We start from the raw sequence: 27,841 nt of genomic DNA on the forward strand, positions 1-27,841 counted from the left end.
CTGAAAGGTGGTGTCCATGTCCAACCCCGGTGTCATTGCTATGGCATGAAAAAAATTATTCTACCAGAAGTTCAGGTGGCTGATTATACTGTAACAAACACACACCTGGGTAGCGGACCTCTTGTTGCTGCTAGTTTTCCATTGGGAGCAAGCAACCCAAATTTGACAGCAATGGGATGATAACGTAATGAAATGATATGGTTCACAGATGTTTGACACTATGATGACTGCATACCAGGCTAGAGTCTTTGACAGCTCCAGGCTGCATGAAGATTTGTAATCTGAAGGTGCGATACTTGGGTTCGAATCCAGGCAGGGACAGACAGGAGCCAGCTTTATGTGATAACATGTACTTGGAGATGATATCCATATCCCAGCGCTGTGAAATGAAATGGTTCAGGGATATTTGACACAATGATGACTGCGTACTAGGCTAGAGTTTTTGACAGCTTCTCAGCTGTATGAAGATTGGTGATCTGAGTGTCTTAATGTAAACATGCAGGTAGAAAAGCTACATGAGTTAAAAGGAACAAAACTGGTGAAAGTGGAAGAAATAGATAGATAGATAGATAATTTATTGCCAAGTGTACAATACATGAATGAACATAAAAAATACACGAGGAAAGCAGCTTGCTGTGTGATAAAAACAAAAATAAGTAGCATTCATACATCACTGGCGCATGAAAGGATGGTTTATCATTTAAGCATGCTGGAACTGTGTAATAATTATGTTCAATAGTCTATGCTAGGCAATGAATGCATGTTTCTAATTTCAGACAATCATTTTCCTTACAGTTTCATTTGTGAAATTCTACCAAAGAATGCTTCAAGAAAGTGTTCTTCATTCTGTTTTCAGGCAGCGCGGCATGAGTTCCTGGCGGTGCTGCAAGCCTTGGTGCTGGCATTCCCAGAACAGAGAGAATTCCTGGGTCTCTCAGGCCTGCACGATACAGACCTTGAGTCGGACTTCTTCGAGAACATCAAACACATTCAGGTAAAGAGCGCAGTTTGAGTAATTTGTGCATTGAGATTGATTGAAGTCTGTTGGTTAGATATTTGTATACTGAGGTAGGAAGGACAGGAAGATGGACTAGGAGAAATAAGTTGATTAGTAACTTGGTCTGTAGGGAATGGAATGGGGCTGGGGGTATATGAATCAGCTGACAAGAGAACATTTTTGTGTGGGATTGACATGAAAGGGTTAAATGTTTAATTGGCTTCAGATTTCAGAAATTGTATTCTCTGCTCTTGAATACCATTCAAATGCTTCATTTCAGAAGCAAATTAATTTAAGTTTTTTAAGATTCAATGTGTTTTGTGATGTTAGAGTACAGGAAATCCGTTTGTTTAGTTCATGCCACACTACTAAGCAGTTCCAGGGAGTGCCATTTGTTGCATTCTAAACAGCAATCAACAACAAAATCATGTTATTTTCTGACGTTTCATTTCACTTTTACTAGAAACAGATAAAAGTAGGACAAGTACTCAGACCTTGGAACCCATACGATTTTGCCGTATTTTGTACGCATGATTGTCGAGAATACGTTCAGTACGGTCAGTGGGAAAAAAATACGACGAGAAAAATTCCTAGACTACTTTTGTTCACAAGCCCATCCTGAAGCCGATCCAGTATTTTGGCACATGATTACGTCACTATATTAGCCGCAGTCGAAAAAAATATAATCGGATCGTGTCAATCAATCAAAACAACCAGGCAAACGAAAGTACGGTATTTGGCGAAATCGGCTCCGAGAATAAACAAGTGAAACAAAGAAGAAAAGTGAAAAAGTTTGAAGAAAAATATCACACACACAATTTGTAACCAACACACACAAGTACTCCCGCCCGGAATAAGCTTTTTTGGGATGATTTACGACTTTTGCGCACATTTCGAGCAGACGAAAACACAACATGGCGGCTCTCGCTCCTCCAACTATCGCAAGACACAAAAAAACGAAATCTCGCACACGCGAGATTCTGATACATCCGGTGTTTCTCTGTACGCTTGTCACGACGACTTGTTGACAAACGAAGATTCGCGAAAGAAAGAGAAAAGCGCCGAGTCTTGAGTAGAGAGCTAATAAAGTACCGGTAATCGCTAATCGAGCAAAATGAAAATCCGCGGCGACTTCCATTAGGTGAATGCTATTCAAGTTTAGGTAACGTTTTAGCCGCATCTTTTTATAAGCCGCAATGCGATTTTTTTTTTAAAAGTCGCGGCTTGTAGTCCGTCAAATACGGTACAGTTATTGTCAGTAAAAATTGAAAAAAGCATTTGTTTTAAATGTATAGGTAAACTTAATTAACGGTGTGACGGACGCGCATGAGGCATGTTTTAATCATGGATGTGCAAACGCTGTGTGGAGTACGCTCATTTTTTTGAAAATACACCAAGTTTGTTTGAGAATACTCAAAGTGCAAAACAGGGGTTCCCAGGTCTGAGTACTAAACAATACACTACTCCAGCCTAATTAACATTGACATCATTCCTTCTTCAGATGCACAGGCAAGCCAAAGCTCTGCGACGTCTCAGTCACTACCTCCACTCTCACAAGCTGCGTGCCGACCAGCACATGGGATTCTTCGTGCCCATCCTCTACGGCTACATCTTTGACAAACGTTTAGCCAAGTCGGGCAAGATCCTGGACGCCACTGTGGACCTGACGTGCATGATCTGCAGGCAGCTGCCGTGGGAGAACTACTACATGCTCCTGAGGCTCTACCTGTCTCACCTGCCCAGACACCTGGACATGCAACGCATCATCGTCAAGTCAGTAGCACTTTTATACAGTGGATCCCCCCTGCAAACACCCTAATCCCCCACCACCCACTGCACCCATCCCCCTGCACCCTCCCCCACCTACCCAGCCCACCCAGCCCATGGAGTATGACTGCTTACGGCCATGCACATAAAAGCCCTTACGGGAGAAAAACACAAGTGCATGTGGGAGTTCTGACCTAATCCCGCAGAAGAAGAAGAATACAGTTAAACCCTCCTGTTAAAAAAACCAAAAACATTGAGACCTCCCCTCCTTTATATATCCTAGGTTATTAGATTTTCTGTACATAATTTCTGTAAATTAACTTCAATGTTAAAGAATCCGCTCTTTTCAAGATTTTCTCAGATTTGTGTTGGTCTTGAAATAGGGGATCCATTGTAATTAGTCAGGTATTTGCAAAGAGATTTAATCACATATTCTTACTCCAATTCTTATGAATGCATTGACTTTAGTCCCACATGCTAGATGTCGAAAAACCTCTCAAATTACCTGCCCTTAGTAGGGTGGTAACCAAGCTAAAAGCGACGCCATAGCCGTTGCTATGGCCTGACCTTGCTCGGTTACCCATAACACCCTGCGCACCACGTGAGCGCCAGCATCCGTAATAATCATTCTCGACTTTCGACAACACACGGTGGACGTGTCCGAATTTCGCTCTCACTTTTGGCCTTCACATGCCTGCTCGTCCTTGAGACTAGCCGGTTCTTGGGGGTCTACCTGTCCGTCTACCTTTTGGTGAGATCTTTCCTGTGTATGTTTGGTATAAATGTTGATAGCTTTGTGTTGAACACGCACGCAGAAGTTTTTTGTTCTGGGTGACTGTTTTTCGCCGGTCTTAAAATGGCCGACAACAAAGCTAAACGTGGCGCGAGACTGGAAGGTGACAAGGCTCTTAGCCTGGTTTAGAAAACTATACCTAAGAGTAGCCTAAGAACTTTGATTTGCCTATTATGCGGGTCGTAGATCCGTCAAACAGCACTTCTTTTTATGTTCCTATCCCTCCGAGGGTGGGTTCAGTTCTTTCACAGCTCGCTTCCCCTGTTGGGGTTAATCAGCCTTTAGGCTCCTTATAGACTTTTTGTTGGATCGTCGTCGGTGCGACTGATGGGGGGGGGGGGGGGGTGGCCGTGTGGCTATTCTTTCCCCTTTCTCTGAGTAAGAGGAATCAGTCAATGTCCTCCTTTTGGGGGGACTTAACGATGTTTTGGTCTGTGTTTTCAGCTGTTTCAGGCGCGATCGGCGGTTCCCGCCCTCCCGTTCGTCAGCTTCGCACTGTGGTCAAGTGCAAATGGCCTGTTCGGTTCAGCCCGTTTTTTGCCTCTGGTGGCTCTGGGCTGTTCTCGAGCACCCCTTCCTTTCGGAGGGGGGGCCTGCTCCCTGCCTGCGTTTAACCACTCTGATTACCGCCGGTACTTCACAGTGTGTTACGCAGCCCCCCGCCAATGGGGGGGGATAGGGGGGGCGCTCCTGCGTCGCACCGTCGCCTGGTGCAAACGGCCAGTTCGGTTCAGTCCTTTCTGCCACTGGTAGACTGGGTTGTTCGCGAGCACTCTCTCCTTTAGGAGAGGGGGCCAGCTCCCCGCCTGCCTTGGCCGCTCGGCTTGCTTTAAAACAGCACTGCTGGGTCGGTCATGCAGCCCCCTTACCGTGAGGAAGGGGGAGTGGGGGGGCACGGTAAGTCACGGCCAGGGCTTGTCCCACTCTGCCCTTTGCGGGCAGGGGGCCGTGTTAGCTTCCCACCCTTTCCCGCCCCCCGGGCGCGTTCGGGTGGCGGCTTTCCAGGCGACGTTACATACCCCTTCTCTGCTCCGTTTGGGGCAGGGTGGGGGGGGGGTATCAGTGGCTCACTCTTTCCCGCCCACCGGGCAGGATCGGGTGGGGGCTGGAGTAGCGTTCCACCCTTTCCCTCCCTCTGGGTTGGACGGGGTGGGCGCTGTTGGACTGTCTTCACAGTCTGTACCTCTATTGTCCTGGCCCGACAATCGTTCGCCTCCCCTATCGGGGTGGGCGGGCGGTGGGCTATAGGACTACAGCAGGTGGACGGAGGGGGGTCGGCCGTTGCTCGGTTCGTCTCTCTCCGTCGCTCTTACTGCTGTGACGAGCCACCCCCCTCCCCATCTGGGGCATGGGGTGGCTCAGGCCTTTCTACACAGCGGGGGTGCTATGTACGGCTTTCCAGGCTACGTTACATACTCCTTCTCTGCTCCTTTTGGGACAGGTGGCTGTGTTAGCTGCCCGCGTTTGTCGCGGGTCCACCCTTTCCCTCCCTCTGGGTTGGACGGGGTGGGCGCTGTTAGACTGTCTTCACAGTCTGTGCCTCTATGGCCTGGCCTGACAATCGTTCTCCTCATCTATCGAGGCCTTTCTACACAGCGGGGGTGCTATGTACGGCTTTCCAGGCTACGTTACATACTCCTTCTCTGCTCCATTTGGGACAGGTGGCTGTGTTAGCTGCCCGCGCTCGTCGCGGGTAGCGGTCGCGGAACAATGAGCTTGACTCTCTTTTGTTCTCGGCAGGGTGTCTCGCACAGTGGTCAGGGAACAATGAGCTTTGCTCCGTTTTGTTCTCTGCACGGGCTGTGCCGGCTGTCTACCTGGGACAGGCGGAGACAGAATATACTCTTTCTCTCCAGTCTCCCATTCTTTGTATTCACAATGGTCTGCGGGGACTCGGCTATAGTATCACCTGGCCAGTGGTCATTGTCCTTAGCCAGCATAGATCACCCCCCCCCCCTTTCTAGGGGTGGGTGAGTGATAGGGCTACTTGACTTTGGCAGGTGGACGAGCGAGGATCGGCCGTTTACGGCCGTTTCTCTGTTTCAGTCCTTACCCCCTCTAGGGGTTGCGGCTGTGCTGGACCACCCCCCTCCCCACTTGGGGTGAGTTGTGGTTCAAACCAGGTAGTCTGGTTCTTAGCACTGGGTTGCTTCTCTCGCACAGCGGGTGGGGTAAGATGCGCCGGGCCCGGCTTTGTCTTGTTTCTCCACTCTATCTCCTTCTCGGCAGAGATCTGTGCCAGTTACCAACCCCTCTTCCCCCCACCTCTTGTTCAGGTGGGCGGTGTTGGGTTGGCAGTCAGAGACTGATCACGCTTTTCATCCACACTCTTGGCGGTGTTATCGGCAGGAGTATTTAGTGCGCGACCTCCCCGGTCTCCCCTCCTTTTGTGTTTTACACAACTGGTGGTTAGGTTCGGACTCCTTGTTGGAGGAGGGGGAGTGTATAGGGTTGCCTACTGGTTGTAGGCTTCCCATACATAGAGCGGCTGCCGTTGCAGTTTACTTTGTCCCGGATAGGTTGGGGGTGTCTCTCTTCCTTCCTCTTCCGGGATGGCTTTGGGTTTTCACAGGCTTTCTCGCAATTTGTTTCATTTGCTGAGTCTCCGGTGATTGCCTACCTCATGCCACACTTTTGGCTTGTTCCGCACCTTAGGATAGTGGTCTTCAGCCTACACCTTTCCCGCTGCTTTATACGCAGGGGAATGCTGGCTTCGGGGTTTCAGGCTGCTTCGTCCTCACCTTTAGTGCGGAAGAAGATAGCAGGGAATTTTCAGGCTCAGGGTCTGATCTGCACTTTTTATTGCCAGGGGCTAGTTTCTGGCTTCGTTTACAGACCACAGGGAACATGGAGTTTTCATGATGTTACTCCTCCCTCTCCTCTCTGGAGGAGCTAGGATGGCATGGTTTGGAGTTTTCTGCTTTGGCTGAGACTCTCTTCTGTGCTTTCTTATAGGCAATCTTTTCCTCCCTGAACGCTCTTTTGGGTTAGGGAGGATGCCTTGGATAAGGCTTTAGCCAGGCTGCTGGCAGCTTGGGCTAGGGTAGTCACTGAGCGGAGAAGTTTCTCGGTGACGTTTTAGGCCCACACTGTTTTTGCTTGGTGTGATCTCCTTCCTTTACAAGGGGTTTGATTTCATGCTGGTTGGAGGAAGCAAGGGTCAGGCTTTTTCGGGGGTTGTTAAGACCTACTCAATAGCTGGAATCTTTCCCTTCCTTCGTGGACCTCTGGCAGCGCATTTATGCGCTCCCGGTTACAAAGGGGTGTTTTGGTTCAGTGTCGCCTCCCTCTCTGCGGGAGGTGGGTCGGCATGGGCTAGAGCTTTCAGCTTTGGCTGAGATTTTCCTCGGTGCTCTCACATGAGCTTTCCTTCTGCGTTTCTGCACACAGGAAAGGGCTCGGTTTCTGGGGGTGTTGGTCTCTAGACTATCTCGGGGGCTGGTTGAGCTTTTTCAAGGTCAATCAGCTTGTCAGCTGCACTTCCTTTTGGTGTTGAACCAGGCTTTTTGCCTGGTGCTCTCAGTAACCAGGCAAAATTCCGAGCTGTCCTTATCCCAGGTTTTTTACCTGGGCATGCTGTTCGACTTTGTCTCTTGGAAGGTTTTTTCTTCACACAAGAGAGAATAGGGAGGCTTTTAGCGCTTTTCACTGCCAGACTGGCACGAGAGCAGGCCTCTGCGGGGTCTTTAGACCCGATCTTCGGTCGGACGGTATCGATAGCTATGCTGGCCCTCTAGTCTTTCCTCAAGTTTTTTGGGGGGTTCGGCCTCACAGGTCTGGGACATGAGGGTCCTCCTCCAGAGTGGGTTCCTCCACGCGGGAAGGTGGCTGGAATCCTTTTGGATCGCTCAGGGGACTTTTTTCCCTAGCTTTGTTTCCCCCTGGACTTAGACCGCTTTTTGGATGCGTTTTCGTCTAGATGGGGCCTGCAATGGTGATTGCAGTCTTGAGGCTGTGATGTAGACGTGAATCCTTGGGCTTCTCTTTTGCCTGAGGTTAGGAGCAGTAGCTCTTAGTCTACTAGCCTTTCCTTTTTGGCTATTTACAGGCAGGTCCTGTTGCATTCGGGCAATTCGTCTGTTGCTTCTTATGTGAACTAGCTGGGGTGAGCAAGTTCTCACTCCCTGTCAGACAGAGTATAAGGGATTCTGATTGGGTTTTCACACTAAATCATTTTCTCAGGGGAATTGCTCCCCGGCCAGCTCTGCGATCGGGCTGACTCGCTCAGCAGGTCCTCTCAGGGCTTGCTCAGGGGTTGGCCCATCTGATTACGGGTCTGGAGGCGTGCTGTTTGTGTTTTAGATCATGGGTTCTTACTCTGTTCTTTGGGCACGAAGCATATATTTCCTCCACTTTATCTGTGTATGCTCCTTGTTTGGCCTCTTTGGCCGATTGGGGATTTAGAGCGGGGGTGCAACTCCTTAGCGCCCCTCTCTCAAGCCAGGTGGTTTTTCACCTCTGTTTCAGTTTTTGGCTTTGGGCAGCTGGGCCTCTTCTTTGAGGTTCCGGCGTCTCGGCTATCTCAGCTGTTTTGAAACAAATAGGCCTCTCTTCTGTGGCTTATGGCCCTCTTGTGGGCATGATCAAGGACCTTGTTTTATGAGGTTTAGAGGCTCCCCCTTGGTTAGCGCGTGGGACTTTGTTTTACTTACTCTGGGCCTCAGCCCTATAGGGCAGTGAGGCGCATGCGTTTTTGGGGTTTGCCAGAGGATGTAGCCTTAGGGCTTTTGGTGCCGTTTGTTCACGGTTTTTGGCCAGGTTTTGGGGTTTCAGAAACCTGGTCAATATCCTCTGGTGTTTGATTCCCTCCTCTTGGGAGGATTTTCGCTCCGGGAGATTCGGATTTTCTAACTGTCTGGTTAGACTTTTTTAATCCCTTTTTGACGTTACTGTCTTTTGGAACCACGAGCTTTAGCTCAGGTTCTTATGTCTTTACAATGGAGCGAAAGAGACATCTTTTATTTGTCTCTCTCTAGGGGCTCTGCTACATTTTATTGCCGTGTTGCGTTCTGGTCGCCTAGGCGAAGCTTTGCAAACGGCTTACTGGAGGTCAGATGATGTGTTCATCGGTTTCTATCTTTGGGATTTCTCCTGCACGCGGCTAGACGGCTCCAGTTCATTGCTGGTTTTAGTGGCTGCAGGGCAGGTTCTTACAAGGACATAAGTAGGTTCCCTCCACCTTTAGGAGGAATCTGCATTCATAAGAATTGGAGTAAGAATATGTGATTAAATCGAAAATTTTTAATTAAATTTTGATTTAATATAATATACTTACCCAATTCTTATAGTTAATACCCTCCCATCCGTCCCCGCTGGATTATGTCCTTGGGGGTTTGTTTGACTAATAGTCTCGAATGATTATTACGGATGCTGGCGCTCACGTGGTGCGCAGGGTGTTATGGGTAACCGAGCAAGGTCAGGCCATAGCAACGGCTATGGCGTCGCTTTTAGCTTGGTTACCACCCTACTAAGGGCAGGTAATTTGAGAGGTTTTTCGACATCTAGCATGTGGGACTAAAGTCAATGCATTCATAAGAATTGGGTAAGTATATTATATTAAATCAAAATTTAATTAAAAATTTTCGATTTCTTCTATTCTGAAATCACCACACCTTATGCTGTGTCATAAATTAATGTCATTGGCTCACGTAAGTGTAGCCTATGCGATCGTAACTTTGTCTGTCTGTGCGTGCGTGCGTGCGTGCGTGCGTCTGTGCGTGTGTATGTCTGTGGTAGAAACTCATTTGAAGACGTCACATTACATTGACGTCACATTATGACGTAAGAGGGTTAGACGTCACGCGAAGGAAGTACTGACAGTCTCGGTCATTATTATTTTGAGCGCGCCGAGACTAGTTGGCAGTCGTGTCCTTGTAAGTAGGCTACATGCAGACAGACAGATCTAGATCTAGTGTCTCGCTTTCTTGCACAGTTTCACCTATGCTCTTTCTGTGTGTGTGTGTGTGTGTGTGTGTGTGTGTGTGTGTGTGTGTGTGTGTGTGTGTGTGTGTGTGTGTGTGTGTGTGTGTGTGTGTGTGTGTGTGACGGAGTGATTGAGTTTGTGTTACTGTTTGTCGATTTCTTACGTGAGCCTTGATGGCTTCGCCTCTTGTTTTCACTGTAATGTGAAATTGTTTCTTTTCAGAGTGATTGTGTCAATCCTGGATGGGTTTCACTTTGACCTGTCCCAGTCCCAGTTCAAGTTCAGCAACAAGCCCAAGTTGAACCAACAGTCAACAGATGGTAAGATTGTCTGTGTGTGTGTGTCCTTGGATTTATTACCTGTACAGGTTACAGTTCTTTGTTGTAGAGTTTTTCATGCTTTACATCTGAGAGAGAGAGTGTGTGTGTTTTTGTGTATGTGTGAGTGTTTGTGTGTGCTTGTGTGCATGCTTGCATGTGTGTGTCAAATATACATAGTATGGGATGATTCTCTGTGCAAACACATGTGTATGTGTGTTTATCTGTATTAAATAAATGTCACTGAGTCTTCCTGCTCTGTTTCTAGGTAAAAAAGGAACTGAAGAGACTGAAGACAGTTCAAAGACTTTGCCAGAAGTTATGGTCGTAGACACGGAGAAAACACCAGAAGAAGGTTGGTTTTATTTGTGTTTAATTTCTATAAGCATGTAGGATGGATGGCCTTGCTGTCTTATTTTGGGAGCTGAAGTAGTAACCTTTGTTATGATTTGTGTCTTAGCTCCCATTCTGTTTGTTCTTTTTTGTTTGTTTGTTTTGGCTGCAGAACTCTTCTTGGGTCCTTGATTTTCTGAGGAAAGCAATTGTCTTTCTGAGAAAAAAAAATTAACCCAAGAAGTTGTGTGCGTGTGTGTGTGTGTGTGTGTGTGTGTGTGTGTGTGTGTGTGTGTGTGTGTGTGTGTGTGTGTGTGACATGAAAGACCATCAACTTGCCTCTAAGATTGCGAAATGTTGTTTCCGTACCCATCAGGGTAATGCACCTGAATCCCGACCAGGTTTTAGAGATCTTTTTCTTCAGACATTCTCTAACCTGACTGAAGCAACAACTGCACAGTTACAACTGCTTTTTTTCATATAATCTCACTTCAGAGCAACTAGCAGAAGAGGCGCTTTCATCTCTGGAAGCCATGGCAACCAAACCAGAGGAGGAGGGTGAAGGAGGCGGTGGCAGCAAGGCGGCAGAGTTTTCAGCGGAGCGTAAAGACCTGTGTCCCCCTGGCTTGGCCACTAGGATACATCGCATGGTGCTGCAAAGCATGATTCCTCAGCTCCACAAAACTCTCACTGAAAAGGTAGAGAACTGGATGAAGTTCAGATTTAATGACAAACCATACCGATTAACTCTTTCAACACGTCCACCCTATGACATGACTATACACTCAGAACGCATGCGCCAAAGCATATAAATAGCCTGCTGACAACCAAAATTGGGACATTTTGAAAAAAATATTGTATTTTGAAAAAAATATTGTAAAAAAACTAGTACATGTGGGGATTTACTTTTTGCACACAATTAAAGAAAGATTTTTCATTGTTTCAGAAATGTACTTTGTATTTGTCAAAAGGCTTGTTGTGTTTGTGTGGTATGCTATTGAAAATGTCAATAAATAGCCTGCTGACAACCAAAATTTGAAAATTTTGAAAAAAATATTGTATTTTGAAAAAAATATTGTAAAAAAACTAGTACATGTGGAGACTTACTTTTTGCACACAATTAAAGAAAGATCTTTCATTGTTTCAGAAATGTACTTTGTATTTGTCAAAAGGCTTGTTGTGTTTGTGTGGTATGCTATTGAAAATGTCAACAATTTAAATAAAAAAAAGTCCAGAGGCACCACATAAATACTACAGACATGTTTGAAAATATGCACAAAATGTTGTTAGTGAATACTCAAAAAAGAATTTACTAACCTGAATGATACAATGAGATGACTGGGTGATGACTATGATGAATATATCCATGTAGAAGAAAAGAAACACTTGCTGTCACAGTATTTACAGTGCCACAGAGCACAGCTCAACGCAAAACGCCACACCACATTCCAGGCACCAGAATCGAGTCCCATTGCGTTGGGTTTTATCCATAGAAGAAAAGAAACACTTGCTGTCACAGTATTTACAGTTTTTGTATAAATGACTTGTTTAGAACTCGGTTTATGCACGGAGAACATCCTTCTTTGTGTGCCACACTTCGAAGCACGGCTCAACACAAAGCGCCACAGCCATGTGGCCACAGAACATTCCCGGCTTGCTTGCGTCCGTCCGCTTGCATTGGGTTTTGGCCAAAGTAGCATTGACACCTCGAGCTCTTGATTTGGCTAACTCATTCACCCTCATCACTCACTTATCCATCTATCACAACACCACTGTTTCATGCACACACAGTCACTACCTTCCTTCTGCACGCCGCTTCGCTTCGCAACAACACTGACAACTCGCGACATTTTGGAATCCTAAATATGAAACTAAGGCATGGGTTGGTCCCGTCAATGACCTGTAGTATCCAAACTAACCAATGAAATCAACTGTTCTGGGAGTTATTTGTCGCGTATGGTAATGCAGCCGACCTCTGAACCTATGACGTGGGTTTTCGTATGGAAAATCCCCAGCGTGGTATTTTCCACTTCCAACGCTACTATTAAGGCGGTGTGTGGCGAAGCGACTCACGCACCTTACGCACGGATTCTGGCGGCGTGCTGACAACGGCATGATCAGTGAACGCTTGTATTCGGGCGGCGCGTCGCGAAAAAGTTAAACAAAGCAAGAGGTCTCTTTATTTTGTGCTGTCCCAAAGACTAGATTTGTCCTCCTTTTGGAGGAACTGCCCCTTTTTAACTCCTCCTGGTACTATAGTTTTACATGAAACGTGGGAGAAGTTTAATTTATTGGAAAGCAATAAACAACACCTGGTTCATGCGTGAATCATTACCTGTCTTCTTTTCATTCAGGGATAAGAAGTCTATGCAAATCTTGACATTTTTTGTTTCTAATTTTGAAACTTGTAAACCCTTTTTCAACTTTTTGGGCCATTTCCATGTTCATCTCTATGTTTTCTCATGGCAGGTAAAAAGTGATGAGATTCACAAGCTGGCGCAGAGCAAGTACGCTGAGGATGAAGAGATCCTGCGAGTTCCCATCGCCATGGCAATGATCAAGCTGCTGCAGAAACTGCCCGACGGGGCCCTCAAATATAAGCTGCCAGGGTAAACAAGTTTCTTTTATGTTAATGGTGTTACATGTGTCTCAGCTGGTATAATGCATTCTTAAAGCCTAAAAAGACTACATGCACAATGGGGTGTGCGCATAGAATGCTGTCTTTTTAGATACGCTGGATGCTGTTTCACATGGAATTTGTCTGGAAGTTTCCCTGCGACTTGGGACATCTGTGAGCTTATTCTAGTCTAGCACGATATGATTGAGAACAAAAAAGTTTGTAGAGTGGTCTAGCTTGGACTAGTATTGAAAGAAAGTTTTTTGAGTCACTTGAGAAAAAGTGACTCTATGTAATCGGTCAGTGTTAGTCTGTCCGGCCGGCCGTCTGGCCGGCCGTCCAGCCGGCCGTCCGGCCGGCCGGCCGTCCGTAGACACCACCTTAACGTTGGACTTTTCTCGGAAACTATCAAAGCGATCGGGCTCATATTTTGTTTAGTCGTGACCTCCAATGACCTCTACACTTTAACGATGGTTTCGTTGACCTTTTTCAAGGTCACAGGTCAGCGTCAAAGGAAAAATTAGACATTTTATATCTTTGACAAAGTTCATCGGATGTGATTGAAACTTTGTAGGATTATTCTTTACATCAAAGTATTTACATCTGTAGCCTTTTACGAACGTTATCAGAAAAACAAGGGAGATAACTAGCCTTTTCTGTTCGGCAACACACAACTTAACGTTGGGCTTTTCTCGGAAACTATAAAAGTGACCGGGCTCAAATTTTATGTGAACGTGACTCATTGTGTTGTGAATAGCAATTTCTTCCTGTCCATCTGATGCCTCATATAATATTCAGAACTGCGAAAGTGACTCGATCGAGCGTTTGCTCTTCTTGTTTTAAATGCCATTAGAAGAATATCTTTTTCCAATCTTGAAGAACCAGAGCCCACATTCTGGGCTGGCTTAAAGAATTTGCTATGTTTTTTGTAAAATGTTCAGCCTTTTTAGTGGCTGGGGAACTGTGGACCTGACAGCTGATCAAGAAATAAGTATTGTTGTGATAGCTTTTAAGATATAAGTCCACCGTTCTATGAATTATTTCAATTACGTTTTGCTTTTCAGGATTGTGCTGCGTGTGTGCAACTTCCTGAAGTCTCGCGCCCAAGACATCCGCATGACAGCACGTGATACACTGGTGAAGGCAGTGCAGTCCATTGGTCCCAACTACCTACCCTTCATCATCAAGGAGATGAGAGCTGTCCTCACCAGGGGCTACCAGGTATGTGCCTGTGTGTGTGTGTGTGTGTGTGTGTGTGTGTGTGTGTGTGTTTGCGTGTGTGTTTGCGTGTGCATGCATGTGTTTGTTGTGTTCTGTTGTGGTGTGGTGTGGTTTGGTGTGGTGTGGTGTTGAATGTGTTGCGTTGTGTTGTGTGTGTGTGTGTGTGTGTGTTCATGTGCATGCATGTGTTTGTTGTGTTGTGTGGTATGGTGTGGTGTTGTGTTGTGTGTGTGTGTGTATGTGTGTGTGTGCCTGTCTGTCTCTCTCTCTTTCTCTCTCTCTTGATTTCTCTGTTTGTCCCTGTCTCTCTGTCTTGGTTTCTCCTTGTGTTTGTGTGTTTGTATGCAATAGACAATGTTTACAAGACAAGATATGCTCACTGTGACGTTAATGTCTAGACTATAGGTTTCTTTTGCTATACAAATCAGTTAGCTTGAAAAGCAGTGCACATCTTCCTAAGGTATTGGTTTTTATTTGTATCAGTTTATCCACAATTGGCAAGATTTGTTTTATCAAATTCCTCGTTTCATTCTGGTCTGCTCTTTTTTTCAGTTGCACGTGCTGTCCTTCTCAGTCCACTTCCTCCTCAAGAGCATCGCCACGACCTTGAAACCAGGTAACCTTGACCCAGCCTTGAAGGACCTTCAGGCCATCTTCCAGGAGGAGCTGTTTGGAGCGGTGTCGGAGGAGAAGAGCGTGGAAGGGATCACGTCCAAACTGTTTGAGGCCAAAACCATCAAGGGATACTTGGCCTATGAGATCATGGCCCAGTTGATAAGTCCTGACCGCCTGGGGGCTCTGGTTCACCCTCTCAAAACTGTGAGTTTAGTCCTTGGAAGAGATATGATGCGTGGAATATTGATTTGGGTCAGGTATTTGCTTAACAGATCTATCTCTACACATTTTTTTGCTGAGGGAAGGTCAATTTGAAGGGGGTTTCCAGGCACATCACCGTCCGGCATAACTAATGGATTGCCATTACTGAAGTGAAAATCATTCAAAATGAAGAAAACTGCAAAGTTTTTGGATTAAGATATTTTGGTAATTGTGTTTTTGTAGTGTACTTTGAATGGACATACCTGGGAATGGAAAAGGAACCACGATAAAGTTTGCTTGCTTTTAAAATTTTGATGACACTTCCCGTCTCTTGCGCAGCAAGACAAAAAGATTAGAAAAAAGACAGGAGTACATGGACTTTTCTGGAAAAAGTCAGCATGCTTAATTAATTTCATGCATACATGCCATGTGAAATGAAACTCAATTCGTGAACACATGATTGCAGACATTGGAAGGGACGCACAGTCAGCGTACGGCCAACAAGGTTCGCCTGGCACTGCAGCACATCAACACTGGTATGCTGAAGAACAGCGCCGTCACCCTGAAGGACATGATGCTCTTTGTTCACTCCTTGACACACGACAACCTCCCCTTGCTCAAGGAACAGAAAGAGTCAGTTTTCTCTGAGAGCTATTATAGTATTTGTATTGGAATTGCCTGTGTGGGGTTAGGTTGCTGGGGTGGGGGAGGGGGGCGGGGGAGGTTAGTTAGAGGAGTCACACTTGATTGTGTTAAAGGGAGATATTTTTATATGGACTACTAATGATTTACGGCAGCAGAAAAAAGTTGTGTACCATGATACGTTATACCTAAGACTTCCCCCATTTTAAGACTTTGTTTTCCAAGATTTTCTCTTTATAGAGTCTGTAAATTTACCTCCATTTCAAGAATCCCTCCTTTTTAAGGCCTGGTTTTCTTAGGTCTTAAAAGGGCGGTTCCACTGTACCTCATGTCTTGTCAATCATTATGATTGATTGATTGATTTTGTTTGACTGCTGAGTCGCTGTTAAATCCAAGTGGTACTGCTGACACATGCTTCTCAGCTCTGATGTTGATGTGGTTTTTGTAGCCAATTTTCTCATGTACCTCATGACATATTTTGAGTCTGGATTATTGTTTCTATGATCAGAACCCAAGGCAGTGATGCCAAGGAAGAGGCCAAGCCACAAAAACCTGAAAGCTGCCTTCTCTTGGCCAAGGCTCTGCCCCGCGGAGGGGCAAAACCCAAAATGAACAAGAAGACAACTCTGGACGTGCTGGTGGAGTTTGGATTAGTGGTGAGTTGGTTCAGTGGTTGCAACATCACAGTGCTTGCTTGAAGTGAAATATTAAAAGGGAGGGAGTGCTCACAACTGAAGACAACAATAAACCTTTTTTTTATATTTAGTCAAGTTTTGACTAAATATTTTAACATCGAGGGGGAATCGAAACGAGGGTCGTGGTGTATGTGCGTGCGTGTGTGTGTGTGTGTGTGTGTGTGCGTGTGTGTGTGTGTGTAGAGCGATTCAGACTAAACTACTGGACCGATCTTTATGAAATTTGACATGAGAGTTCCTGGGTATGAAATCCCCGAACGTTTTTTTCATTTTTTTGATAAATGTCTGATGACGTCATATCCGGCTTTTCGTGAAAGTTGAGGCGGCACTGTCACGCCCTCATTTTTCAACCAAATTGGTTGAAATTTTGGTCAAGTACTCTTCGACGAAGCCCGGGGTTCGGTATAGCATTTCAGCTTGGTGGCTTGAAAATTAATTAATGACTTTGGTCATTAAAAATCTGAAAATTGTAAACAAAAATAAAAATGTATAAAACGATCCAAATTTACGTTTATCTTATTCTCCATCATTTGCTGATTCCAAGAACATATAAATATGTTATATTCGGATTAAAAACAAGCTCTGAAAATTAAATATATAAAAATTATTATCAAAATGTTTTTTTCGAAATCAATTTAAAAACACTTTCATCTTATTCCTTGTCGGTTCCTGATTCCAAAAATATATAGATATGATATGTTTGGATTAAAAACACGCTCAGAAAGTTAAAACGAAGAGAGGTACAGAAAAGCGTGCTATCCTTCTCAGCGCAACGAATACCCCGCTCTTCTTGTCAATTCCACGTGCACTGCCTTTGCCACGGGCGGTGGAGTGACGATGCTACGAGTATACGGTCTTGCTGCGTTGCGTTGCGTTCAGTTTCATTCTGTGAGTTCGACAGCTACTTGACTAAATATTGTATTTTCGCCTTACGCGACTTGTCTTTTATGTCTGTATTACTAGTAGATGTACTTGTACTGCAATAGTACTTGGAATAAGAGTACACCCTTAGGACCAGCCTAATTGTCTTCAGAATCCTTACTACTACTGATACTACTACTACTGCTACACATAAATTATCACCACTACACCGCCCTACGGCAAACAAACAAACAAAATCACTACAACTACGACTTCCACTACCACTTCTACTACAACACATCGCAACAGCATGTAGTTTTGGTGACGGTGCTGCTTTTTTCAAGTCAGGTTTTCACATAATATTTTGTTGTTGTAGCTTTTGCATTCCTGCCTGAAGAGCAGTACTCTGAAGTCAAACAACGCTGAACACCTGTCGTTCCTGGAGCCCCTGGTTCCCTCCCTTGTCAAGTGCCTGTCACTCAAATACGTCAGGGTAAGTGTCAGCACAGTACAGTGTAATTACACATTAAATTACATATTCTTACTCCGAATCACATATATAGCAGTTGACACCGTCTGGTATGCTAAGGTACTGAAAGCGCTACCCATCTTTAAAGTAATTAAAGGGAAGCAACCCCACACCAAAAAAGCTGGAACTAGCATATGGTAGTGAGCTACCCCCTGGGAGTTACCTCCCATTAGCTACTTCCCATCCCACGCACGTGGCTACTTCATTCCGACTTCAGCTGTCCTGGTGAGAGGTCATTGAATTTTCTGTGCGCTACTGTGGCTGCCTTGTGCTGTTTCGTTCACCTGCCGGCCACGTAACTCATCTTGTCTCCCGTGCGGGCGCCTGTTTTGGTGAGCTCGTTCTGTATTTTTCTGTTTTCGAACTTGTGCGTTGGTTGCTGTCTGTTGTCCTTTGGACATTGTTCGTCAGTAACCTGTTGTGCTTTCGCCATTTTGTTTACAGTTAGCTTTGCTGGCTTGTATTTTGTGGCGTGTTCACTGACGCTTGTGCATTGTGTGTTGCAAGCTTGGTTCGTTTTTATTTTGCTGTAGTTACTGCTTAGCTGTCCGTTAGGACTTTCGTTTTCAGTAACTTTTTCTGTGAAATTTTTTCGCTTGTTTCTTGTTTGTTGTTGGTCAGCATGGCAGACCAGGATAAACGTAAGGGTAAAGGAGACATTAAGGGCAAGATTAAGCCCAAGTCCTCTAGCTCTAAGCCTGTTGTATTGGTGTCAGACGCTGCACGCAACACAATTTTGTCAGTGCCTATTTCACCTCCGCTTTCTAGCACCCCCGTTTGTGCTAGTTCTACTGTTGTTTCTGCGCCCTCTGCTTTGTCGGCGTCGGACCAGGGGACGCTTGTGTCCTCTCTCTTGCAGACTCTTATCCCGGAGATTCGCTCTCTGGTACAGACAGAGATGCAGCGCTCGTCTACTCCAGTTAGCGCTGCCGTTCCGGTTTCGGGGGGGGACACTCAGTCCCTCTCTTCCGGGAAGGTTTCTTCTGTTTCCGCTCCTCAACTTCCTGTCTCGGGTGGAGACGTTACAAGTAAGTTGAACCGGTCCTCTTGCTCTCGTGAAGCGCCTGGACAGCCCCGTGCGGGCAACGGTTCGTGTGCGCAGGGTCACTCCCTGCTTTCGGCTGGCGGCAGGCCTCCTCTTGTAGAGCAGGACTCTGTTAGCCAGCAGCGGCGACCGTTTACGGTTACTGCGCTTCCGGCTCCCGCCGGAAGCATAGGTCCCCCCACGCTTGCTCGCAATGCCAGCCGCGATGGGATGGATCATGAGCTGGCCTACGGGCTTCACGGCTTCCGGCCGCAGTTCGTGCATTCACCGCTTCCGCCCCCGGCGGTTATGGTGTCTGCATTTCCGGCTTCGGCCGGACACGCTGTCCCTCTACCGTCCACTTCCTCTTGGATGGCGGAGAGGGAACAACAGCGTGATGCTTTTGCACTTCCGGTGCTTCAGCACGGACGGTCGTCTCTTTCCTCTGCTGAGGTTTTGACTTCCGCCCAACCACATCCGGCGTTCTCGGACGGTGTTCCGGTTTACCCTCTCCCTACTGGGCAGGGTTTAAACCAGGACGATGTTCGTGGGTACAGGTTTCCGGTTTCCGGTCATCCAGAGTACCCTTCAGCCACTGTGGTTGATGACTACGGTCGTTCTTCGCTGATGGATCAGTCTGAACTGCAGTCAGTGGTCAGCGAAGACACCCGTACTGTGTTTTCCTCTCAGCTCAAGTCCATTCTTGACTCTGCAGCCGAGGTGACTTCGCGGTATTTTGCAGAAGGTGTAGCGACGTCCGCTACTTCCGTTTCGGCGGCGCCTTCAGCTATGGCAGACTTCCTGCCGGATAAGGATGACGCTTCCTCCTTCCGGTTTGTGGAATCTCCGTCTGTCTCATACCACCTGTCCCAAGTTCTGGTGCACCCGAACAAACGGAGCAGTGGTATTCCGGTTGAGCCGTTCCCTCTTCTGGCACCTTTTGGGCCGGTTCCGGAACGGGCTCGTGGTTGGCTTGCGGATGAAGGGCAGTCCTCTTCCTTTGTGCATTCTGCACAGAAGAGGATTGCTTTCCCTGTCCGTAGCCGCAACCTCACCACTTCCTTTGCTCTCCCGCGTGCCATCTTACCGGTGACGCAGGAGCTGCAGGCTTTGCTTGTCAAACCAGTCAAGTCTGACTCGGTTGTGCCAGTGCGGGAGGGTACTCTTATCTCCCTGGAGGAGATCGGTCGTCAGCTCTTGGAGCTGGCTTCCATCTCCGAGACGCTGGTGCGGGCACTGTCTCGGTCGTTGACCGACTCTCTTGTCCCTTTTTCCCTCAGTGAGGAGCAAAATGCGGATGATGTCTCCTCCCTGCTTACGGCCCTGGCGAAGGTCAATGAGGAACAGACTCGTCTCTCCTCTTTGCAATACGCGCATGCGGTCTTGACAAGGAGGGAGTTGTTTCTTGCCAACTCTCAGTTTGCCGATCAGGCTACCAGAGACACACTACGTGTGTCTCCGGTTGTAGAGGGATCGCTGCTCGGCCACATGGCGCTTGTCGCTCGGCAGGCAGAGATTCAGTCCAACAAGGACGCTCAGTTCCTGGACATGGCTCTACAGGGCGCGAAGCAGGCTAAGCCTTCCCAGCAGGGGAAGTCTCAGCCGAGTTCCAAGCCCAAGCCTGCTCAAAAGAGGCCTGCTCAGCAGAGCTCTCGAGGTGGCAAGAAGAAGACAGTGTCGGGAAGGGGGCGTGGCGGCTCTAACAGCAAGCCTCACCCCCAATGAAGCGCCCCCGGTCTCACCCCCCCCCCCGCCCTCCACTTTGGTGATGGCGGGGGGCCTCTCCCGGGCACTCACCCATTGGATGGTCTCAGTAGACAGCCAATGGATAGTGGGAGTTGTGAGATCGGGCTTCCGTCTCTTATGGCGGGAGGAGAAGGCTCCTCTTTCCCGACATCCGCCACGCTTCAAGCCCCCCTGCTCTCAGGAGGCAAGATCCGTTCTGCAAACGGAAGTTGCCTCCCTGGTGCAGAAGGGGGCAGTGGAGAGGGTCCTGGACCAAAGCTCCCTGGGATTTTACGGGCGCCTTTTCGCCGTGCCCAAAGCTTCAGGGGCGTGGCGTCCGGTCTTGGACTTATCTTTTCTCAATACTTTCTTGAGAGAGATAAAGTTCAAGATGGAGACGCCCGCCAAGGTCAGAGACTCTCTCCGCCCAGGAGATTGGGCGACCTCCATAGACCTGACAGATGCATACTTTCACATCCTGGTGCATCCGTCCGACCGGAAATGGCTTCGTTTCCGGTGGGACGAGCAGGTCTACCAGTTCCGCGCCCTCCCTTTCGGTTTGTCGCTCGCACCATGGATTTTTACCATGGTGGTCCGACAGCTGGGCGCTCTGGTGAGGTCTCAGGGTATCCGCCTGCGGGTTTACCTGGACGACTGGCTCGTTCTGAACCAGTCCCAGGCAGGCTGCACGCAGCATACCCAGACGGTTCTTCGGGAAGCCCACTCGTTGGGGTTCTCGATCAACGCGTCAAAGTCGGAGCTGACCCCGTCGCAGACGTTCACCTACTTGGGGATGTCCTTCGACACGGTCGCTTGGACTGTCCGCCCCTCTCAAAAGAGGGTGGACAAGCTCCAAGCTCAGATACGCTCGACTTTGCCCCTCCTGCAGGCGCCCCTTCGCTCTCTTGCCTCCATCTTGGGACAGATGGAATCCATGGCTCTGTTGGTCCCTCTGGGTCGGGTACACAAGCGTCCTTTTCAGGCAGCTCTGAAGCCGTTTGTGGGCTCGACTCGGGTGGATTGGAACGTCCTCGTCCCTCTCCAGGGATGGTTCCAGTCTACCACCCTCCCGTGGTTGGACACGGAGTGGGTGTGCAGAGGGGTTCCGATTGCCTTGCCTCCCCCGGACTTGGACCTGTTCACGGACGCGTCCTTGCTGGGGTGGGGGGCTCACACGGACCTACACACGGTGTCAGGTCTGTGGTCGGTGGAACAGAGCCAGTGGCATATCAACCGGCTGGAACTAGAAGCAGTAGCTCTAGCTCTCACCCGGTTTCTGCCCTCCCTGCAGGCCAAGCATGTTCGTCTGTTTACAGACAACACGACAGTGGCAGCTTATATCAACAAGCAGGGAGGCTCGCGGTCCCCGTCTCTCTCGGACAGGACCTGCGAGGTCTTGAGGTGGTGTTACCAACACCGCATCTCGATCTCCGCCAGGTACCTTCCAGGGAGGCTGAACACTCTGGCGGACGCTCTCAGTCGCTCCGGCAGGGTGCTTCAGTCCGAGTGGACAGTCACTCACGGGGCACTGCTTCGCCTTTGGACCCAAGTCCCAAAGCCTCTCGTCGACCTGTTTGCCACCAGGTTCTCGAAGAGGCTCCCGGTGTTCGTCTCGCCATTCCCGGACCCTCAGGCTTGGCGAGTGAACGCTCTGGACATTCCCTGGACGGGTCTGGAGGCGTACGCCTTTCCGCCTTTCCCATTACTCGGCCGAGTAATTCGAAAGGCGGAGCTGGAGGGGCCGGCCCTTCTACTTCTGGTCGCGCCCCTCTGGCCGTCGCAGGACTGGTTCCCAGACCTGCTTCGGCTCGCCCAAGGTCCTCCCATTCCTCTCTCTCTGCGAAGAGGGGAATTAGTGCAGCCCCGAACAGGCATTCCACACGAGGAGCCCAGTCTTCTGAAGCTTCACGTGTGGATGTTGTTCGGGACTCACTGAGGCGCTCTGGTGCGTCTTCTCCGACGCTGGACTTGGTGGGCAGCTCCCATAGGGCTTCCACCTCGTCCGTATACGCCTCGCACTGGAGGGCCTGGGCCTCCTGGTGTTCCGCTAAAGGGGTGGTTGCAGTGGCTCCTCGCTCTATGCAGGTCGCCAACCACCTCTCGTTTATGTTTTCGCAGGGTGCCTCCGTCTCCTCTATGAGGGTCCGGCGCTCTGCGATCTCTGCTACTCTCAAGCAGATCGGCCGATCTGTTCAAGTGGGGGGGGTGATCGCTGCTGTCATTAAGGGCGCTGCTCTCAAGGAGGTCCGGTCTCGTTTGCCCGCTCCTAAGTGGGACCTGTTCCTTGTTTTAGCGTTCTTGCGGTCCGCGGAATTTGAGCCTTTGAGCGAGTCGAGTCTCTACAATCTCACTCGCAAGACTCTTTTTCTGGTTCTTTTGGCTACGGCCCGACGGGGTAGCGAGGTCCACGCTCTGTCGGGTCTGCCAGGTGACATTTTGTTCGAGTCGGACGGCTCAGTATCTCTTCGTTTCCGTCCCGACTTCCTGGCCAAGAATCAGGCTCCGGGGCAGGCCTCTCCGTTGGTTCGCGTCAAGGCCTTGACCAACGCGTTGGCTCCGGATGACCCTGATTCGGTCAACTGTCCAGTTAGGGCCTTACGTCTGTATTTGGCTCGGACTCAGCCGGTTCGTTCCTCCTCACAAAAGCTATTGTTTATCTCTCTTCTCACTTCAAGGGAGAAAGACGTTTCAAGAGTTACGTTGGCCCGGTGGGTGTCGTCCCTTATTCGGCAAGCCTACAGTTGGTGTCACACAAGTGGGGGGGGGGCTCAGCCTGCCTTTCCCCTGGTCTCGGCCAGAGCCCATGAGACTAGGGCGTGGTCTTCGTCTTTGGCCGTTCTTCGCTCGCAACGGCTTGACGAGGTGCTCTCGACGGCTTACTGGCGCTCAGAAGATATTTTCATTAATTACTATCTTCGAGACGTGGCTGCACTCAGACAGGATGGATCTCGCGGTCTACCTGCCCTTATAGCAGCCGGCCAGTTCCTGTCCAGAATGTGATGGTGAGTTTGATTTATTTCTTGCCCACCGCCATGTTGATGTTATCTGCTATATATGTGATTCGGAGTAAGAATATGTAATTTAATGGAAAATTTCTAAAGTAAATTTTCATTTCATTAATATACTTACCCGAATCACATATCGAAGTCCCTCCCGCCTGCCCCGCTGTTTGTTTCGGTTTTTCTCTGAGCCGGAATGAAGTAGCCACGTGCGTGGGATGGGAAGTAGCTAATGGGAGGTAACTCCCAGGGGGTAGCTCACTACCATATGCTAGTTCCAGCTTTTTTGGTGTGGGGTTGCTTCCCTTTAATTACTTTAAAGATGGGTAGCGCTTTCAGTACCTTAGCATACCAGACGGTGTCAACTGCTATATATGTGATTCGGGTAAGTATATTAATGAAATGAAAATTTACTTTAGAAATTTTCCACTTTTGTTCTTTAGGAACTTGGTTTAGAGAATGTTTTTGCCAGTATTACTCAGACATGTCAATACTTATTGGAAGAGATTTCAGAGATGTTGAATTTCCATTCTTTTTATTTATTGAAAACCCATTCTTTTTATTGAAAACCTGTAATGTTGAACTTTTTTTGCAAATATGTACATCCATCTGTTAACACATTTGTGCCTTTCTGTAGGACTGGAAAAATGAGACCAAGAAGATGTTGGTATGTCAGTGTTTCTGCTAAAATAGACCAGGCTGCATTTTAGGTAGGCACGTGTGGCTTTTAGGCACGTGTGGCTTTTTTGGAGTGTGATACCTGAAAACTATTTTGCACTGATGTCTTCAAAAGTGACCTACAAGGATCATTGACAGCCTTGTCTGTTTTTTTATTTTATTTTAACATCCGACACCCCCATGAGGCAGTGAAAGAGTTTCTTCCAACAATAAAGATATAATGTAATAAAATACTTTATAGTCCTATTTCTGGGACATTATTCATAATCTACCTTGAATTTTCAGGTGAATTCAGCAGCACTGCGATGCTTTGAGTGGCTGCTGACCTTCCCCTTGGCCAGTCTGAAGGAGAAAATCAAGGTCGTTGCCAAGCAGCTCTTCATTCTGCTCAAAAACTATGCCACTGCTGGTGCTGCCAAGGGGGACAACCAAGAACTAGTCTTCATGTGTTTCAGGGTGAGAAAATAAGGTTGCCTGAAATTCCATAAACTTTGTAAATGCGCCATTTCCCTTCTTTCAACTGTGCTTTTAAAAATCCCCAAAGCTTCTGAATTGTTTAACTTTTCAAGGATGAAAAAAGAAATGATGTGTTTGTATGCATGTTGATAATAACAAATCAAGAGGCTGTTGTATGGCATATTGACATCAAGTTCTTTCGTGGACTCTAGTGAGGTTTTTTTAACTTTTTCAAATTTGATGTGATGGTGGTGTTAACATTTCACCTCTTCTTTTCTCTCTGCCTCTCTCTTTTTCCCCTTTCCCCATTCTTTATCTTTTTTCTTCTTTTGTGTCCGCTTCTTAGTAAAGTTTTTTAAAATTTGTCTCCAGACTGTGACAGTGCTGGTACGAGACGTGAAGTATTACAAGCTGACGACAGAACATCTGCAGGTGTTGCTGACTTTCTGTGAGGAGGATATCCACGACCACACTAGACAGAGCACCGCCTTCTCTGTTCTCAAGGTTAGTGTTCATTTTGGGATACACTCTCTTATGGAAGATATTTTTGAAAAAGTCACCACAATGTCAGCTTTTCTTGAATGCTGTACAAATGATCTTAAAAATCGTCAATGATAACACCAGACTGAATTTCTGTTTCTGAAATGTGTGTAAATTATGTAGTGCTTTCTTTTAGATTTAAGATATCCCAAGGTGGAATGTGTTTAAGAGCAGCATTATCTGAAATTGAGGTATAAATGTTGTATGTACGATATAATTCTTCTATGATGGTATCGTATATAGTACAAGTTTGTATGATGAGATCTTTCAAGATGTTGGCAGAAAAGCTATCCATGATAAAACCTGGAAAGTGCAAAATTGCCAATATTTGATGTCTTTGTTGATAGTGCATCCATATAATGTTAGTGCAATGAGTTTGATCAGTTTCTCCTGAGGTGCCTTACACAGCCATTTGCAGAACTATTGTGAAAACATGCAGGATATGGCCTCACATGTGATTTCATAAAGTGTTCTGATGTGACAGGCCATCTTGAAGCGGCAGCTGAATGTTCCAGAACTTCACGAGCTGCTGACCAGTGTTGAAACCATGTCAATTACGGCAGAGGCCCATCACCTGCGAGCCCAGTGCAGAGAGGTCAGTCAGTCCCTTTCTTCACAACAAATCAATTGCATGCTCCATAAACAATTAGGAATTCTTTGAGAAAGTCTGTGAAACTGGTGTAGGAATAATTATGTCCTGTTGCAAACCATGCATGTCCAACCACAGTTGAGTGTGTATACATGGTAAAGTATGCAACAGTTTATTAAAGCTTTTAACGTGCTTCATGTTCTCTCTCTCTCTCTCTCTCTCTCTCTCTCTCTCTCTCTCTCTCCTCCCAATCTCGCTGCATTAAGTAACCACTTGTGGGGGACCGTCTTTTCTGTTTATTTGTTTACGAGATGTTGCATGCATTCATGTTCTGTACCAGCGCACAGCTCCTGATTCAATGTAACATCTCATCTGCCAGATGCTGGTTGTTTGAAAATCTAGTCTGTACTTATAACCTTTGGAATGCTTGCAGGATGCATGTTTCTGTTTCTTTGTTGCTTTCTTGTTGTTCTTTTTTTTCTTAAATCGGATTCAACATTTTCTCCATGTGTATGCAGGTTGTGATGCAGTACTTGAAGGACTACCCCCTGGGGAAGAAGATGGAAAAACACTTCCAGTTCTACATCCGACAACTCACGTATGATCACGAGGACGGCAGGATGTCTGCCCTCAAGCTGCTGCGAGCTGTCTTCTCCAGTTTTGATGAGGTTTGTCCTTGCTTTGCTTTTTGTTATGTGATTATAAGGCAGTGGCATGGACTGGACATTCTTGTGCCCTTTGTTTCACTTTTTTTGTATCCTTGTGTGAATTTGCACTGGGAGTTTATGTCAATGATGATGTTTTGTGTGTGTGTAGTCATGTGTGTGCGTGCATGTGTGTGTGTGTATATGTCTGTTTGGCTATGTGTACATGCACACTCATGAGAAAGAGATAAAGGGTGTTGGTATATATTTACATATGTGTGCACTCATATGTGCTTGGTTGAAAGCAGGAAAGTAATGTCTTTACTAATAGTTTTATAGCATTTGTCTCTTTTGTGGTATTATCATTATGCATGCCAGACGATACAAGGGAAAGAACTCTCCCATGACAACTAACGAACCACGGACGTCACTTCCGGGAGTTAAGAAACAAACCGTTCCGCTCAAGACGTGCCTTTGATTCTATCCTCTATCACGTACCATAAACACGCAAATACAACATGGTGGCAGCGGTATTTGATAAGTAAGAGATGGAAGAAGCACAAGCAGCAGGAAACGAAGCAGGGGGAACAGTACATCGCCCAGTAAGTTTACCTCCCCCGAAACCCCTTGACGGGACATTCTAAGCGAAGGCCTCAAGAACAAAATCAACTGAACTGTGTTTGCTTTCTTCTTCAGACGATCTTACAGAAGTATTCTGGGCTGTTCTTTGTGCCTCTTTCCACCACCTTGTTCACTGATGAGTCGGTTGCATGTCGAGAAATGGCGTCTCAAACCATCAAAACTCTCCTGGAAAGGGTAAGCACTGTTTTTTGTGTTTGATTAGTCTTTCTCTTTCTATCCGCTTTTTTGTGTGTCGAGAAATGGTATCTCAGACCATCAAAACTCCCCGGGAAAGGGGAAAGGTTGTTTTGTTTCTTTATCCCGCCTGGGTCTGCCTACTTTCTTTCCCTCTGCCCCCAACAACCACCTGCCCCAACAAACACCTGCCCCCAACAACCACCTGCCCCCAACAAACACCTGCCCCCAACAACCACCTGCCCCCAACAACCACCTGCCCCCAACAACCACCTGCCCCCAACAAACACCTGCCCCCAACAACCACCTGCCCCCAACAACCACCTGCCCCCAACAACCACCTGCCCCCAACAAACACCTGCCCCCAACAACCACCTGCCCCCAACAACCACCTGCCCCCAACAACCACCTGCCCCCAACAACCACTCTAATGGAGCCCCAACATTTTTTTCTATGCATTTTACCTTACCATAGCGACCACCTGTCTTATAACAACCACTTTTGATTCTCTCCCCTTGGGTGGACGTTATAGACAGGTTCCAATGTTGTATTCTTCTGACGTAAGTATTCTTCTGACCTAAGTATTTTTCTTTTGAATGTAATTAGATGAATTTGAAAATAGAAACAATGCAAGATGCTGAGATACTTCCTCCGAAAGCGGCGTATAGCTGCCTAAATGGCGGGGTAAAAACGGTCATACATGTAAAAATCCACTCGTGTAAATAACACGAGTGAACGTGGGAGTTTCAGCCCATGAACGCAGAAGAAGAAGAAGAAGAAGCTGAGATTCCGAAGTGTTGCTGGTATGTGAGAGTATATCAGTATCTTTCATGTCCTCTGTGGCGTTTCACTACTACTT

The 27,841-nt window shown here is 47.2% G+C and overlaps 1 protein-coding gene across 1 annotated transcript in view; it reads left to right on the top strand.

The window, feature by feature from the left end:
* Nucleotides 1–27,841, top strand: part of LOC138962246 (small subunit processome component 20 homolog) — a 74,413-nt gene that overhangs the window by 31,105 nt on the left and 15,467 nt on the right. Inside the window, exons 40-55 of the mRNA XM_070333990.1 lie at nt 857–994; nt 2,499–2,770; nt 9,703–9,800; nt 10,066–10,152; nt 10,626–10,828; nt 12,600–12,739; nt 13,812–13,968; nt 14,521–14,787; nt 15,251–15,417; nt 15,935–16,082; nt 17,359–17,475; nt 24,223–24,393; nt 24,766–24,897; nt 25,418–25,528; nt 26,041–26,190; nt 26,863–26,982. Of these exons, the coding sequence (XP_070190091.1) occupies nt 857–994; nt 2,499–2,770; nt 9,703–9,800; nt 10,066–10,152; nt 10,626–10,828; nt 12,600–12,739; nt 13,812–13,968; nt 14,521–14,787; nt 15,251–15,417; nt 15,935–16,082; nt 17,359–17,475; nt 24,223–24,393; nt 24,766–24,897; nt 25,418–25,528; nt 26,041–26,190; nt 26,863–26,982 (2,478 nt within the window). The remainder of the gene's footprint in view (nt 1–856; nt 995–2,498; nt 2,771–9,702; nt 9,801–10,065; nt 10,153–10,625; nt 10,829–12,599; nt 12,740–13,811; nt 13,969–14,520; nt 14,788–15,250; nt 15,418–15,934; nt 16,083–17,358; nt 17,476–24,222; nt 24,394–24,765; nt 24,898–25,417; nt 25,529–26,040; nt 26,191–26,862; nt 26,983–27,841) is intronic.

Source organism: Littorina saxatilis, linkage group LG3 (genome assembly GCF_037325665.1).
Source record: "Littorina saxatilis isolate snail1 linkage group LG3, US_GU_Lsax_2.0, whole genome shotgun sequence".
Taxonomy (NCBI): Eukaryota; Metazoa; Mollusca; class Gastropoda; order Littorinimorpha; family Littorinidae; genus Littorina; species Littorina saxatilis.